Raw genomic sequence first — 13,489 nt, 5'->3', positions numbered from 1 at the left:
TGCAAGACTCAAGCAAATGGTACTAGAGCCCACCAGGGACCAGACAATACTTGACCTGGTACTCACCAACGGAGACAGCGTCACGGATTTCTCAGTTGGAGATACACTGGCCACCAGCGACCATAATATGGTATGGATTAACCTCAAGAAAGGTTTCTCAAGGTCAAACACAGCAACGAGGGTTCTCAACTTTAGAGGCACAGACTTCGACCGCATGGGAATTTTTGTCCATCAGGAGTTGCAAAAACAAGCACAACCTAACAATGTAGAGGATATGTGGGTGACTCTGAAGTCCACCCTACACGAAGCAACAAACCGCTACATAAGAACAATAAGTAAGCGCAGGAGGAACAAAAGACCCCAATGGTTCAGCGCAGAAATTTCGGACCTCGTTAAAAAGAAAAAAGAAGCATTTATCACCTACAAACATTTAGGAAAACAAGAGGCGGAAAAAGACTATCTGGACAGGTCAAAAGCTGTCAAAATAGCAGTCAGGGAGGCCAAACTCAAAATGGAAGAAGATCTAGCACGGAACATTAAGAAAGGGGATAAATCCTTCTTCAGCTATATTAGTCACAGGAAAAGAAACAAAGATGGGATAGAACGCCTGAAGAAATCGGACGGTAACCTTGTAGAATCAGATTCTGCCAAGGCAGAATTACTAAACGAATACTTCTGCTCAGTCTTCACTTGTGAAGCACCGGGAGCTGGTCCACAGCTTCAGATGGGAGACAGCCAGAAGGACCCGTTTCTGGACTTCGAGTTTACGCCCAGTAGCGTCTACTACGAACTATCAAGACTCAAAGTAAACAAAGCCATGGGACCGGACAACATACATCCCAGAGTGCTCAGGGAATTGAGAGAAGTCCTGGCAGAACCACTATCTGTTCTATTCAATCTTTCCCTACGCACAGGAAGAGTCCCCTTGGACTGGAAAACCGCCAACGTTATCCCACTCCACAAAAAGGGCTGCAGGACAGAGACGGCAAACTACAGACCGGTGAGTCTCACATCTATAGTGTGCAAGCTCATGGAAACACTGATCAAACAAAATATTGATACAATCCTAGACGAGGAAAACCTACGTGATCCCCACCAGCACGGATTCACCCAGGGCAGATCCTGCCAATCTAACCTAATCAGCTTTTTTGACTGGGTTACTAGACAACTGGATGCCGGAGAGTCACTGGATATCTAGACTTCAGTAAAGCTTTTGATAGCGTCCCACACAGAAGGTTATTGAACAAGCTGAAGTCGATAGGATTAGGGGACACTCTAACTACATGGGTTGAGGATTGGCTGAGTGGTAGACTTCAGAGGGTGGTGGTAAACGGTACCCCATCCAAAACGTCAGGCGTGATCAGTGGAATGCCGCAGGGGTCGGTCTTGGGCTCGATTCTATTCAACTTATTCATAAGAGATATGACCCAAGGACTTAGAGGAAGGGTATCACTGTTCGCCGACGCCGCCAAACTTTGCAACATAGTAGGTAAAAACACCATGCCTGATAATATGACACAGGATCTACTGCTGCTGGAACGGTGGTCAGCAACATGGCAGCTAGGCTTCAATGCTAAAAAGTGTAAGGTAATGCACCTGGGAAAGAGAAACCCGCACAGAACTTACATACTAAATGGTGAGACCTTGGCCAGGACCACGACGGAACGAGATCTAGGGGTGATCATTAGTGATGACATGAAGGCTGCAAATCAAGTGGAGAAGGCTTCCTCCAGGGCAAGGCAAGTTATGGGTTGTATCCGTAGAGGTTTTGTCAGCAGGAGACCTGAAGTCATGATGCCGCTATACAGGTCCATGGTGAGGCCTCATTTGGAATATTGTGTTCAATTCTGGAGACCACACTACCGGAAAGATGTGCTGAGAATCGAGTCGGTTCAGCGTATGGCCACTAGGATGGTCTTGGGACTCAAGGATCTCACGTATGAAGAAAGACTGAATAAACTGCGGCTGTACTCACTTGAGGAACGAAGAGAAAGGGGAGACATGATTGAAACGTTTAAGTATATCACGGGCCGTATCGAGTCGGAAGAAGATATCTTTTACCTCAGGGGACCCTCGACCACCAGGGGGCATCCGCTGAAAATCAGGGGAGGGAAGTTCCATAGCGACTACAGAAAATACTTCTTCACTGAAAGAGTAGTGGATCATTGGAACAAACTCCCACTGCAGGTGATTGAGGCAAACAGCGTGTCAGACTTTAAGAGAAAATGGGATATTCACATGGGATCCCTAAGGGAGTAATTTAAGGAGGGAGGGTATTTGGAATGGGCAGACTTGGTGGGCTATAGCCCTTTTCTGCCGTCTTTTTCTATGTTTCTATGTTTCTACCTGAAGATAACTATGCAACATATACTAAAGTTTCCAGCAACTTGTAAAAATACATCATCATTGGATTCATGAATGCAGACTGAACTTGGAGACAGTTAGGACAAAAAGTCTAGCAGCAGTTAGCTTGTTCTGAATGGAAAAAAAGATGGATTAGTAGGTTTAGCACAAAATGGACTTCAGTAACACCTTTGTCTACAGAGGCAGATTATAAAGGAATTGCACAAGCTAGTCAAGGGTCAATTTGGCTGCAACAGTGAGTTATGGATCTGGGCCAAGATCTGAACAAATCTACACAAATTCTGTAAGCCAAGGTTACACTGCCCTCGCAGAAAACGTCAACTCCAGAACCAACTTCTAGATATGAAATATCAATTCTTGAGAGATTCATAGGAACAAACTGCCTCTTTTGCAAAGCCGCACAGCAACAGCCCCGAAGCCCTTTAAATCTCTATGAGCTTCGGAGCCGCTAGCACGGCTTTGTAAAAGAGGCCCAAAGATAAGAACTGCAATATTTCTCTAAAGACGGCATGAACACTCAGAAAACCTTTACCAAGATGGCATCTTATATAAGTCTACAACGAAGGACCAATGTTCCACAATACAATCAAAGATTCTGAAAACAGTAATTACACCATATATCGAATGCTCACAGAGTTGGGTCTGGGTCTGGGTCTCACTCCGTGAGCATTCAATATATGATGTAATCATTGTAACATCTTTGACACAGACTTTCTGTACCTGATATGCGTTTGGTTTTACTATATAGAATTTTGTGAAAGACGCATTTTATTATAAGCTTCCTGTATCTCCACTTTCTGCAGTGAGATGTGAAGCAGCCAAGAGTTAAAGCCTGAAATCTATTTTGAAACCACACGGTGGCACTACTCTGTTTTAGGGGATTCAAGTAGAAAGAAAAAATGTTTTCTTTTTGAGCTTGCCATCTGTATTGTGTGCTAGTTGTTTTCTGTTCACTCACTGTTATTACCAATCTCTTTCCGAGGAGATGCTACTCACTTCCTGGCTCTATTGTGGTAACAGAATGAATCCTTATATACCGAACAAAGTCTGGTTTTAGATTTCTGCTGTCTTGTTCTTGAGTGTGTTGGAACAAGCTCACTGTAACAAGACATCCAAGGAGAATCACAGACAATCATGTAGTCCAGTTTGTCAAGCAAGCCATCACAGTAAAATCAATTAAGCCCTAGAAGTCCTAATACAGGATCTGCCCAAGTCCGGTCCTCGAGATCTACTGGCAGGCCAGGTTTTCAGGATATCCACAATGAACATGCACGAGAGAGATTTGCATACCAAGAAGGCAGTGCAGGCAAATCTCTCTCGTGCATATTCATTGTGGATATCCTGAAAACCTGGCCTGCCAGTAGATCTCGAGGACCGGACTTGGGCAGCCCTGTCCTAATAGATGTGCGAGTGTTCACATAGATGGGTCTATTATCTGGCAGTACACTTCCCCCTCCGTATTCGTGGTTTCGGTTATTCGTAGTTTTTCGTGTGCAGGATCTGCCCCCAAATTTAGATCACAGGAAATCGCTGCTCCCAGCGATGCACAGATAGTATCGATCCTTTCAGTGTTGTACAGAGAAAATCACGGCACTTTCTTCACAGGAACTGGTACGGTTATTCACGGTTTTGTGTCTTTTGGGGCTTTTTACAGAAACCCCACGAATAACATACGTAAAGTTATTTGCAGTTTTTCTGTATTCGCGGCCATGCTGATCCCCTATCTCCACGAATACGGAGGGGGAAGTGTATACAGAGGGGACTTAAATGGCTCGTTTGGGCAACAACTATCCTAGTACTGCTGGTTATTGCAAGCTTTGTAGTGATGAAATCATGTGACAGGCAGTGCGGAAGCCGCAAAGAATACAAGTAAAAAACCAGATCAAGTAGCACGTTGACTTAATGGGATCAGCACAGACATGAAAAGCTTTGTAGTGAAACATGAGAAAGGTTGGTATGGGAGGGAAAGAAAAGGGCCAACTGTCCTAAATAAGGATTAAAATCATGTAGGCAGTCATATTCTGTGACTGGAGGCTGGGACATACGAGGGCAAATAAAAAAAATTCAAGGCAATAGTTATATTACACGATAACCAGAATAGAGCTAGCGAAATGCACTTGTATTTTGCCTGTTGAATAGTTTGGCCACACACTATATAGCGCTCAGCCTTTAGTCGTGTGGCAGTTATGAGGTCAGAAATATGGACGCTCCATTGCACATTTGCACCATTGAAGAACAACGTGCCGTGATGCGTTTTCTTTGGGCAGAGGGAGTGAAACCTGTGAAAATTCACCGTCGGATATTGGCTCAGTATGGACATAGCACCATGAATCAACGAAAGGGTTATGAGTAGGTAAAAAGGTTTAAAGCGGGAAGAACAGGTGTAACCGATGAAGGTTGTTCCGGTCGCCCACCAACATCAAACACATAAGGGCACATTGACAGAGCGGATGCCTTAATTAGAGAAGACTGACGAATAACGGTGTCTCAATGGGCTGCAGATCTGGATATCAGCTATGGATCTGCATTTGTCAAAATGCAAGATGACATGGGATTCAGGAAAGTCTGTGCACAATGGGTTCCCGAATAGCTTACTGATCTGTACAAGCAACAGCATGTGGAGGTTGCGACCCAGTTCCTGAGATGGTATGAAGAACATCCGAGTAATCTAATATAATCTTCCATTTGTGAGTCGCACAAACCTTTGCAAGCTCTAGGCGACTGATGGTGATCAAGAGGAAGAGGGAGAGGAAAGGAAGGGGACTTGGAAGATAAAGGGTCGTGCCTAGGTGGTCGGAAGGAAGATGGAACATAACTAAAATAGAAGCTAAAATAGTTAATTGTCAAAGAGATGAGTCTTCAGGTTTTTCCTGAATGAGGTGTAGTTTGCCTCCTTCCTGATTGCGTCTGGGAGGTCATTCCAGGTTTTTACTCCTAGGTATGTTAGCATGGAGTGTAAGATTCGCTTGTAGTGGAGGTTCTTTGTGGAAGGCAGGTTTAGTTGAATTCTGTTAAGGATTCTTCTGGATGTTGACCAGGCTGTTGAGAATAGTTGGATGAGGGGAGCAGCTGAGTTTCCGTTCAGTATGTGGTGTAAGACTCATGACATTTTGAAGTTTATCCGGGATGATTTTGGAAGCCAGTGTAGTTGATTGATGAAGGTTGAGTATTCTGGAGAGAATTGTCACTGACGACAAGACATAGATGCATCACTGTGACCCAGGGAGCAAAAGACAAAGCATTACGAAGTAAAGGAAACGGTGCGCAAGAACAACCGAAAAATTTCTTTTCTGCAGGAATGCAGAAGCTAGTTGAACGATACAACAAATGTGTCGTCTTGCATGGGGACTATGTGGAAAAGTGATAAGTTCAATTGCTCACAGTTACTTCTGTTAAAGCCGTTAAATATATTTTGCCTTTACTTTTTTGATTTACTCTTGTATTTTTAACACTGTGGACAGAACCAGCTAGACAGACTGGATGGGTCAAATGGCCTTTTCTTGTCATCATCTACTAGGCTACTAGAATAAATCTTAAGGTGACAAGATGTTCTAGCTTCAGTACTTTGGAATGTTTGATGTTATGATCTGGGGTGAGAACTTCTACCACAGATTTAAAGCTGGGGTGAAAATCTGGTTCTTGTAACCATGCCTTAGGTGGGACATGAGATGTAAGAGAACAGTTGCTAAGGACACTCCTATACTCTAGCTGCAAAAAACCGTCAATGAATTTTAACTTTTCTTTTAATGCATTGCCGATTATGTCTGTCGTCCTGGATAAAGTTATTGTACCTTGAGATTTAAGCAACGAGGGGGGTGGTATAACAAATTCAATCAATTAATAAACACTGTGCCCTGAAGATCCAGCACTCTTGTTTCCACTTTCTGCTATTATGAATTTTGACCTGCTGTGTGCTTTGACTTAAGCAACAGGACCTGTTGCTCTGAATAAGAGCTGGTTAAATACCTTCCACACAGCACGATCAGAAATGTCCATTGTCCAGTGTTCAGAGGGGATCCAGGCTCATGCATTTCACCATAATACATAAATATGTGACTTCGCAGCCATTATAATATGAAGTGGTGAGGCCAACGGATCAATTAATATCTAGAAAATACTGGAATATGCTAATTTGGGGAATCAGTTATCTATTTAATTTAATTTAAAGAGGTGAGTTCCACCTTTGCAGTTAATAGAACCAGTGATACTGCACTTTGAATTGATCATCAGGGAGAACAACCATAAACACTTTGATTTCCAATAACAGCCAGTTTTGATGAACAGTACTGGTACCGTTTCCTGTTATGTGAGTGTACTTCATAGCTTGGGCTCCAGCACCTTACGATCTCTAGGGCCTAGAATCGGGCTGCTCAATTCTGGTCCTCGAGGTCCACAGACAGGTCAGATTTTCAGGATATCCACAACAGATCCGCATAAGAGAGATTTGCAGTGTGTTCAGATTTCCCTCATGCTTACTCATTGTAGATATCCTGAAAACCTGACCTGCCTGTGGACCTCGAGGACCAGAACTGAATAGCCCTGGCCTAGAATGTTGCCAAGGTGGTACTCATGGCCTGGGTTTGCGAGTTCAGAAGGAAACGAAGGAATTGGAAAGCAAGTTAATGTCATCGGACTCCTAAACTACACTAGTCTGGACACGCTCTGGAAGGAGAAGCATCCTGCCATGGCAGTCGCAGGAGACCATTGCAGTGTCTGGTTTGTAATGGAAGGAAAAGGTTCTCGGGGAAATGTACAATAATGCTCTAGTGTCATAGCTTTGGGATTTCAAAACTTCTCCTTCATCTTTGTGACGTGCATAGGGAAAATTATGATTCTGCATAGAAACAGAAGATAATCAATTAATTAGTAAGAGAACACCAACAATTACCTGCTAAATATCTTTTGGACTCCAGCAGCACTGGTGACCGGTGCTCAGCACGGATGTCCTCTAGCTCTGAGCTTGCTTTGGATACAAGAAGTTGTGAGGTGTCCCCTTGATCTTGAACACTGTCATCTGAATGACGGGATGGGGAAGATAAACAGGGCAGAGGTAGCTCAATGGCATCAGGGCATGGAGAAGTAGGGGATGCATCACGGAGAGGAGTATGAGTAGAGGACACCTCTGGTGGAACATGAGAAAAAGATGAGACAGGGCGAGACTCCTGCAAGGGAGACTGAAGCTGTGAATCACCAACCTGAAAACGTGAAAAATCGGCTTGCAATTTGTGGACTAGATCGGATGGCCTGGTCATAGGTGATTCATCATGGTCTCTGTGCTCTTTACTTCCTTTCATATCTTCTGACACACTTGTACTATGGATTCCCTGGTTATCACTTGCTTCTGGATGCTGCATATCTTGCGATTTTACCTCAGTTTTCTTGTGTGTCTCACCACTGTGTGAACTAGTTGCCTCTACGTTGTCTTGCCAATAATGCTTTTCTCTGTAGGTGTTAGCATCTTGCGCTCTCAATCTACCTGCCGTCATTGGTTTACCGAGCTTATTCATAAACCCATCTTCTTTTGCAGTTGTAGTATGCGTTTCAGTGGTCTCCAGGGTGGATGCCATCTCTGATGTGTCTGCCCATGCTACTTTGGACCGTACCTTCAGATCAGAGGGGGGTGACATTTTTGCATCTAGCACTTGTGCTTGGCTGCTCTGCAGTGAGTCTAGTATGATTTCTTCAGGTTCCACCAAGTCGCTGTCTTTTACTCTGGGAAACTCAACCGGGAGGTGCACTGGCAATGGACTGCTTTCAAGACAAGAAGGCCGCATTCCTAGTTCTAAAGCCTCCAGCTTTCCAAAGGAACCCTGCAGCATGCTGGTTATTTCTTGCAGGCTACCTAATCTTTCTTGTTCAGACGTTTGCAGTGAAAAGGCACCAGAGGAATTCAAGCAACTGACACTGAGCTCAGTTTTACCTATCTGACTCTTAATGCCCGACGTCCAGGGATCAGCACTGATTTCTGTTCCTAAATTCTGATATGTAGGGCAGGTAGTGCAGGTCAAAACAGTGGATTCACTTGCACGCTGATCTTGCTTTGAAGACAGGCAAGGCTGTGCTAATGACTTTCTATACATGGGACACGTGGAAGTCTCCTGGTCTTTTACGGGTTCTTGCCTCCCTTTCATCTTGTCCAAGTTACTTTCCCCCTCTTGCATGGAAAATGCAGGTTTCTGACTACCTACTGTATGGACAGGATCTGACAGTTTACTGCTTTTAGAAGGTGTCTTGCTTCTTTCCATAGTTTCTTCAGGAGTCCGGCATGAACTTGAATTTGATGGTAAAATAGTCTTTGTGGTATCGTATCCTAATTCGGGAACTGCCTTCTCTGGCATCTCAGATGACAGTGAAGCATTGTATGTGTCCAAGGATGCCTCTATACAGGCACTATATAAAGATAGTTTAGGAGAAGATAGGTCCTGCTTCTCCACGAGTGAATCTTCACGCAACAAGCTATCACTGATAACTGCACATACTCTCTTTCTTGGGTTGGTATCTTTACCGTCTTTCAGACCCAGATCACCAGACAGCTGTTCTAAAATGTATGTGGATAGAAATGTTTGTGGAACTGATCCTACGGTCTCAGTCTTTTCCTCTGATCTATGGTTATATATTAAGTTGGAACTTTGTTTGGAAGCAAAATCACCTTTAAACTCGCATGTAACCACTGTGCAGTTATCATTATCTTGAAAAATAGGGAGAGCAGATTCTTTGAGATCTCTCAGCACATTCTTTATATTTTTAGGAACTAGAAGTGGTAAGTTAATCATACCTTCCTCTTTTTTCTCATAATGATGACACATATTGTCTCTATTTGGTCGATCTTTAGAAGTGGAGTACTCTCCAGCATCAACATTTGGTCCCGGTTCTGTCCTACTGTTACTTTCAGACTGCTCAATGGCTTTTGACACTTGCAATTTGGAGTCTGTTGACTGTGGCTTTGAAGAACTTTGTGCAGGTAACTCCAGTTCCTTTGTGCCCTTGTTGCCTTTGAGCTCTGAGTCCGATCCCACTGGAAAGATTTCTGTTTTGTTGCACTGATCCCTTTTTGGCACAGTGCTCTTGAAGGACTCGTTGCTGGATTCTGTAGATAAGGCGCTCTCTCTTTCTTCATGCCTGCTGATTGTGACACTCTCACTCAAGCTCTTCTGTATCCCAGCAGTGCCTTTTTGATTAGCATCTGTGGTCCCTGGTATAGATGGTTCACCAAAAGTTGATTTTGACTGCAATTTAGCTATATCATATGACCCTATCTCCTCTTTCCCTTCTATGAGTTTATCCTGTTTCTTACGCATGTTTTTGTTTATTTCTGGGCATATCATGTTTTCCAAAACCATGTCACTAACAGAAAGCATGTCTTTTACTTCTGTTGTAATTTCATTTAGATTGGAATTGCTGATCTCTGCCACACCTGACTGAAATGAGCATTGTTCAGAAGTGCTTTCGGTGTATATCTTCTGCCCGACTGCAGTTGCATGGACTTCTCTTGATTCATTTCTATTTATAGCCAGAATTAGTGGTGTTGAGAAATTCCTTTCATCTTGCACATTTATTTCAGACACAGGGATCCTTTGCAGTCCTTTAGAGACCTCTTGTTGACCAGCCTCCATGTTTGATTCTGAAAACTTTTCTGAAGATTCTATAGGTAGTAATACTGGTTGTACATCTATATTTGCTGTCATTCTCTCCTTTTGATCATTTTTGTCTCCATGTTCTTCTAGGTGTCTCTTCTTTTGTCTCATTAGTAACTGTGTGGCAGGATACACCTCTACATGTTCATCATTGTTATTGACTTGATCAAGAGAAGAGAGTTTTTCTAGCTTTTCATCTAAGTCAAAACGTGCAATCAGACATTCTCCCGAGGGCATGGTTTCTAATCTGACCTTGTCTGGCTGCTGCAAAATCAGTTCACACGTCATTTCTTTCTCAATTTCTGATCTATCTTCTCTCTTTTCCAGTTCTGAACTTTGCAAAACTCTTTCTAGTTCTGGTTTTTCAACAATGGCTTCGTTTTCTGCATAGTCAGTTGTTATGGCATTATCCTTTTCTGCAGCTTTTAACAACTGTTCTTCAGACTCAGTCAACCTCTCTTCTATATCAAGAGTAATTAACTCTAGTTGAAGATAGCTTTTATCTTCTAATTCAGCAGTGGTGAGAGAAGATGGTGCTGGCTTTGCATATGTTGACATTTCTGACTCTTTCTTGTTTAGGTCTTGTACTACATTGTCAGTTCCTAAACAAGCATCTGCATACTGGCCTACAAGCATTGCATGGTTTGAAGACTCATGGAATGCAGTAACTGTTTCAAGTTCTTCATCAGTGTCAAAGCAAGCAATTAAACATTCTCCATCACTGGAAACACCAGTTTCCAAAGCTTTTTTCATCTCTGATAAATCCGTCTGCTGCTCAGGAGAATTATCAGATAATAATATTGATCCTGTTTCGTCCTGATTGTCTTCTGCTTGATCTGATCCAGTCATGTACAAGTCTAGATCAGATTCCAAAAGAGTGGTGCCAGTTTCAACATGACTTGTTTTACTTTGCAGAGAAACACTGCCGCTGATACTGTTATTGGGCTCCAGAGATTGATTCCATGTACTTTTTTCAGGTCTGGTTGACATTGTTTCTGTGACCATGGGATCTTCTAATCTTGGATCTACTAATTGGGATATTGGCCTAGTGGCATCTCTTCTGCATGGCACTTTAGCTTGGACAAAGGAATTTCTTTCGTGTCCAGCTTTTTCTTGGTCTTCCCTCATTACTACTTCCACTTTTTCTTGTTGCTCTGCCAGTAAGTGCAATTCTGATGCAATTTGTTCTTCTACTGTTGCAAGGTTGTTTGGATCTATGTCAAGAGCTGCAAACACGGCACATTCTTCATCAGTATCAGATGAGTCAGAAGAAGTTTCCATTTCACTTTCGCTTTCAAAGTTTGAGACCTCCTTTACTGTGTCCCTAGGATTTGCTGTGTACGCTTGAGTGGAGTCTGATACAACAGCATGTTGCTCAGTGCTATAACGTTTCTCATCTTCTTCTCCATCATATGATGCTGAATCAGAAGACTCTGAAGTGTCGTCTTGATAAGCAAAGGATTCATCCACTCCTTCATTAATGGAGGACTCTGAAAGAGAATGTAGGAAAGAAGCCGAGGTGCTATCATCATCATTTTCAACGTCACAGATCACATCATTCTCAACAGATTCTCCTTGGGGAAACAAAGTAATCTCCATCGATTCTGCCTCGAAGATCAAACTTCCACAAAAGGGCAGCAGGGCAGCAGGGATCATCTGTTCATTCTCTGTGCCCTCTGTATTAGTCCCGACAAAACCATATCGTAGCTCACTTGAGGATGTGGTTTCAGTGTCTAAGTCTCTAGCTGTTGCTTTTGCTTCTGTTGAGCATCTTATATCAGGCGTGCCATTGGGATCACTTAATGACTGAAATCCTGGGATGGCACTGGATGAGTGAAAGGTTTCCGGTTGTTCAGGACTGATTGGCCTTATGAAAGTCACCAATTCATCTTGATCTTCAGCTGCATCCTTTTGAGAAACACTTGCAGTAGAAGAAGAAAAGTTGGATTCCCACACCTTTTCTTCTGCCTCTGTAATGTGTTCATAGTTAGTGTTTTCATCTTTTGCCTTTCCACTGACTGATGGTAAGAACTGGCCTTGGTTATTTCCAGAGGAATTTCTTCCAGAAATAGGGCATGGCTCCTCCTCTGTTAGCTGAGAGTCAAGAAAAGGCTGGCTTGGCTCATCAGAAAAATCTTCAACGAGACCATAAAATGATTCCACACCAGTAGTGGGGGCATCCATGGTTTCTGATTCAGTCATCAAGTTTGGAGAACATGAAGGAGATGCGCTGGATGTGCCAGATGAGGCCCAGCTGCTTCCTTCTGCAGTAATGTAGGATCCTGAAGGAGATGTGGGAGGAGAGCATAGTCCTTCATTTTCTATGTCATTCTGATCCTCGTTAAGACTATCCCTTAAGTAAGAATAATGTTTAAGGTGAGAGTATGTGGTTTTAGTAGGAGTTGTTGGAGCTGTGAAATAGAGGTCTGGATCCATGCTATAGGTCTGCATGTTCTGTAAAAGCTGGGGCTCTGTATTAGGGAGATCAGTGTGGGGCTCTTTGGTAGGTTCACAAGAGAATGAAGGCACATCAGTCGTGATTTCACCCTGAGAAAACATTTGCTTTGTAGGAATAGTTTCTCGTCTTGATTCTTCCTGTTCCAAATGCAGCTGGTTTAAAGAATGAGAAATGCAGGAGTTTGTTCCCAGGTGAGGATGTTTTATGGACATCACCTTGGTGCTAAGTCTTTCCACAGTCAGGTCATTCTCCTGAATCTCCTCTAGAAATATCTCTTCTATATCATTCCTTTCTTCTTCAGAAGAGGTTTCTGCTTTTGATGTTGTTTCTCGTGCATCCACAATGGGTGATTTAGTGTCTAAAAGCAAGGCATTAAGTACATTGCCTGCACCTGTTTCTTTGTCACTGTTCTGTGTTTCTTCACCCATCACTATCCTGGTATCCAGAATGTCCATATTCAGGGGTTCATTGAGAGCCTCAGGGCCTGTACATTCTTTGAGCATTGCCAATGAGTCTTGTCCAACCGAAGAGACACATTCCTGTAATTCAACTGAAGTCATTGGCAAACCTGTAGGGGGGCCACCTATGGCCATGTCACAACTTGCCCCTTCTGGTTGAGGTCGATCCCCTGCCTTAGCTTTCAGGAACTCAGATGTGCTTTCAGTGCAGTATGCAGAGCCCACAACCAGCTCATCTTCACATTTGGGGGTGGCTGTCTGGAAAGGCTGCAGTGGTGTGAGGGTTTTGGGAGTTGAAGCATCGCAGCTGGGTGTTGAAGCGGTGGAAATGTTTGGGGAGAGGCCTGAAAAGGAAGGGAAAATGAAAAATATCCATAAGAACCAAGACATAAAACCACAACATGAACAAGTTATAGAAATCGGTTGACGGAGGTAGGAAAATAAAATGCTGAATATATGTATCACAATCAAAGAAAAGGTACCAAGTCTTAGTGCACGCTTACTTGAGAAACGAGGCAACAATGTCAGTTGGGTTCTATTTATAACTGAAAATTTTTGTCAATTCAAACGGTATA

General features: G+C 43.1%; 1 protein-coding gene across 2 annotated transcripts in view; it reads right to left on the bottom strand.

The window, feature by feature from the left end:
• The window catches only part of LOC117354415, a 122,456-nt gene that overhangs the window by 69,075 nt on the left and 39,892 nt on the right, over window positions 1-13,489 (bottom strand). For both annotated transcript variants that reach the window (XM_033931905.1, XM_033931906.1), the window contains exon 2: window positions 7,253-13,258. In XM_033931905.1, the coding sequence (XP_033787796.1) occupies window positions 7,253-13,258 (6,006 nt within the window). The remainder of the gene's footprint in view (window positions 1-7,252; window positions 13,259-13,489) is intronic.

This window comes from Geotrypetes seraphini, chromosome 2 (assembly GCF_902459505.1).
Source record: "Geotrypetes seraphini chromosome 2, aGeoSer1.1, whole genome shotgun sequence".
NCBI classification, from domain to species: Eukaryota; Metazoa; Chordata; class Amphibia; order Gymnophiona; family Dermophiidae; genus Geotrypetes; species Geotrypetes seraphini.
The sequence above is the reverse complement of the archived record's forward strand: the minus strand, read 5'-3'. Positions and strand labels throughout refer to the sequence as shown.